Source organism: Lethenteron reissneri, unplaced genomic scaffold, assembly GCF_015708825.2.
Source record: "Lethenteron reissneri isolate LAM-NWPU_2019-01 unplaced genomic scaffold, ASM1570882v1 scaffold_640, whole genome shotgun sequence".
Taxonomy (NCBI): Eukaryota; Metazoa; Chordata; class Hyperoartia; order Petromyzontiformes; family Petromyzontidae; genus Lethenteron; species Lethenteron reissneri.
The window spans coordinates 23,845-27,764 of NW_026892162.1; the positions used below are offsets into that span (position 1 = coordinate 23,845).

Here is a 3,920-nt window from a genome sequence, read left to right on the forward strand (position 1 = left end):
GGCCCTCCCTTGCACATGAAACAGGAGTTGTGTTGAGATGTTAAAACACAAAACAGAAACCTTTCGCAAGGAATCATGTCACTGAATTAGCCACACGAGGTGCTACTACTGTACGTGTTACATTTTATTTTGGTCTTTCGCTAAAAGTCACCTAGATAGGTTAAACATTAATATGTGTACACCTCCCACCACCCCTGTACCCCCCTACCCCTCCTGCACCCCTCATCCAGCAGTGGGTAGAGTCTACCCTACGAGATATTGACTCTAGACGTGAGTATTGAGAAAGGCATCCCAGGAATGTGCTTAAATAAACAACTTGGAGGCCACAATCGATTCTTGGCCAGAGCCTAAGCCACCACCCCTTGCTAATAAGTGACGTGTTGAGTCAACAGCCCACTGAGTCAACACTAAGGACACTGAGCCCTCAACAAAGACGCGGGCGGGGTGGGTGGGTTGGAGAGCAGAGACCTCCACTCTCGGTCAAGTCGCGTGCTGACTCGCATCTTGCAGGGCTGCTGCTGCTACTGCTGCACCATTGCTGCTGCTGCTGCTGTGGTGCTGTTGCTGGTACCTCTATCAGCCAAGCCTCTCATCATCACCTGCTCCTGTGTGGGTGAGTGGGTGGATGAGTGTGTGGGTGGGTGAGTAGGTGAGTGGATGAGTGGGTGAAAGTGGTGGGTGAGTGAGTGGGTGAGTGGGTGGGTGAGTGAGTATGTGGGTGAGTGTGTGAGCGACTGGGTGAGTGAGTGAGCGACTGGGTGAGTGAATGGATGAGGGGGTAGGTGGGTGGATGAATGGGTGTGTGAGTGGGTAGGTGAGTGTGTGGGTGAGTGTGTGAGCGACTGGGTGGGTTAGTGTGTGAGCGACTGGGTGAGTGAGTGAGCGAGCGACTTGGTGAGTGAGTGGGTGGGTGAGTGGGCGGGTGAGTGGATGAGTGTGTGGGTGAGTGGGTGGATGAGTGAATGAGTGGGTGAGTGAGTGACTGGGTGAGTGGGTGAGTGAGTGTGTGAGTGGTTGGGTGAGTGGGTGGGTGAGCGACTGGGTGAGTGAGTGGGTGTGTGAGTGGATGAGTGGGTGGATGAGTGTGTGGGTGAGTGTGTGAGCGACTGGGTGAGTGAGTGGGTGGGTGAGTGTGTGAGTGGGTGTTGAGTGTGTGGGTGAGTGTGTGAGCGACTGGGTGAGTGAGTGGGTGGGTGAGTGTGTGAGTGGGTGTTGAGTGTGTGGGTGAGTGTGTGAGCGACTGGGCGAGTGAGTGAGTGAGCGATTGGGTCAGTGAGTGGGTGGGTGAGTGAGTGGGTGGGTGTGTGAGTGGGTGGGTGAGTGAGTGTGTGAGTGTGTAGGTGGGTGGGTGAGTGGGTAGATGAGTGTGTGGGTGAGTGTGTGGGTGAGTGTGTGAGTGGGTGGTGAGTGTGTGTGTGAGTGAGCGAGCGACTGTGTGAGTGAGTGGGTGTGTGAGTTGGTGGGTGAGTAAGTGGGTGTGTGCGTGGGTGTGTGAGTGGGTGGGTGAGCGACTGGGTGAGTGAGTGTGTGTGTGAGTGAGTGAGTGGGTGAGTGGGTGGGTGGGTGAGTGAGTGGGTGTGTGAGCGACTGGGACATTGAGTAAGTGAGCGACTGTGTGAGTGAGTGAGTGTGTGAGTGTGTGAGTGAGTATGTGAGTGTGTAGGTGTGTGTGTGAGTGAGTGGCTGAGTGAGTGGATGAGTGTGTGGGTGAGTGTGTGTGTGAGCGACTGGGTGAGCGATTGAGTGAGTGTGTGAGTGGTTGGGTGAGTGGGTGGGTGAGCGACTGGGTGAGTGAGTGGGTGTGTGAGTGGGTGAGTAGGTGGATGAGTGTGTGGGTGAGTGTGTGAGTGGGTGGTGAGTGTGTGAGTGGGTGAGTTGGTGGATGAGTGTGTGGGTGAGTGTGTGAGTGGGTGGATGAGTGAATGAGTGGGTGAGTGAGTGACTGGGTGAGTGGGTGAGTGAGTGTGTGAGTGGTTGGGTGAGTGGGTGGGTGAGTGAGTGTGTGATTCGGTGTGTGAGTGGGTGAGTGGGTGGATGAGTGTGTGGGTGGGTGGTGAGTGTGTGGGTGGGTGGTGAGTGTGTGAGTGGGTGTGTGAGTGGGTGAGTGGGTGGATGAGTGGGTGGATGAGTGTGTGAGTGGATGAGTGAGCGAGTGGGTGGGTGAGTGGGTGGATGAGTGTGCGGGTGAGTGTGTGTGTAAGTGTGTGAGTGACTGGGTGAGTGACTGGGTGAGTGAGTGGGTGAGTGAGTGTGTGCGTTTTTTAGGGACCTCTGCTTAAACGCGTCTCTCTCTCCACTCTCTTTCTCTTCCTCTCCAGCAGTTGATTCCCCCCACTGCGTGTCAAGTTCTCCACCGGGCCCCAACCCGCTGCCCCAGCGCCACCGTAGCCAATCCACCGATGCTCGGCATGGCCTGTCTGGAGAGGGACCTGCTGTACCTCAAGCTGCGCACGGGGTACAACATCTTCCAGGAGAACGGACAGAGGAAGTTCGGACCGCCGCCCGACTGGCAGGGCCCCCCTCCCGCCCGCGGCTGCGAGGTGTTCGTGGGGAGGATCCCACGCGACCTCTACGAAGACGAGCTGGTTCCCGCGCTGGAGGCGGTGGGCAAGATCTACCAGCTCCGCCTCATGATGGCGTTCAGCGGAGAGAACCGCGGCTTCGCGTTCGTCACCTACGCGATGCGCTCCCACGCCAAGGACGCCGTCAAGAAACTCAACAACTTGGAGATCCGTCCCGGACACCGCATCGGAGTCAAAGTGAGCATGCACTTTCGCCGTCTCTTCATCGGGGGGCTGCCAAAGGACAAGACGCGAGCGGAGGTGATGATGGTGATGAGCGACGCCACAGAGGGCGTGGTGGGTGTCAAGACGAGCGTCCATTTACGCGACAACACCCTCAACCGAGGCTTCGCGTTCATCGAGTACGAGAGCCATCACGCGGCCGCCATGGCCCGGAAGAAGCTCCGTCAACTTCGCTTCTGGCTCTGGGGCCGGACCATCGAGGTGGACTGGGCCACCCCGGAGCGAAACACGGCGGCGGCTGCCGCGGCCACGGCAGCGGAACACGAGGAGGAGGAGAAGAAGGCGGTGGTCCCAGACCTGCTGCCGCCGGATTGCACCGGCGCCGGCAAGGCCGCGCACAGCCTGTTTGGGGGCTGGGGGCCACGCACGCGGCTCTGGCGGGCACCCCGCCACTCACGGCCCACGCCCGTCGGTCTGGACGAGCTGCCGGAGGCGGCCGTCTTGTCGTGGGAGACTCGTCTGCAGGCGCTGCTACGGAGCGCCGGCGTGGGCCACGCGACCTTCGAACTGCACGCTCACTCGGAGCCCGGCAGGCCCATGGGCCTCCTGTACAAGGTCTCCGTTCCCGGGATGATGCGGGAAGGCAGCGGCTTCTTCTCCGCGGTGCTGAGCTCCAGCGTGGAGGGAGCGCGCGAAGTTGCCAGCGAGCTCCTCCACGAAATCCTCAGCGACGCGAACCCGAGGGCGGGCCCGGCCCCCGTCGCGACGGCGCCTCCCGGCCGCCCCGTCCGGGACCTCCCGGCGTATCCCGGCGACTTCCCCGTGCCCCGGCAGCCGGTCGCCGCGCGCCTGCCGACAAGCGGCACGCACCCGTAGTGCCGCGTGGCCGTCGTGGCGGCGTTCGTCAGACCGCGGACGGTGTCCTACCGCTTGAAGCTCACATCCGTTCTGCCGTGTTCACCGTCAAACTGCAAGTTGCCCGGCCGCTCACTCGACATGGTCACGTTGCCGCATGCCAGAGCTCGCAATCGGGTACCCGTACACGTTCCCTACCCGATACCCGGCTACCCGTACCCGGCCGGGTACGGGTAGGGTACAGGTATCGGGTACCCGATTGCGACCTCTGGGATGAAGCCACGTTGCAGGCGCGGGTGGGTTGATTCTAGGAACTTGAAT

The 3,920-nt window shown here is 60.3% G+C and overlaps 1 protein-coding gene across 1 annotated transcript; it reads left to right on the forward strand.

Annotated features, from left to right (window-relative positions):
* Positions 1-562: 562 nt before the first annotated feature.
* LOC133340014 (dead end protein 1-like) lies at positions 563-3,620 on the forward strand (the record flags this gene model as incomplete). The annotated part of the gene is made up of 2 exons (XM_061548105.1): positions 563-613; positions 2,319-3,620. Coding segments are annotated over 2 exons (1,353 nt in total), but the record flags the coding sequence as incomplete, so codon positions are not given.
* Positions 3,621-3,920: the final 300 nt, after the last annotated feature.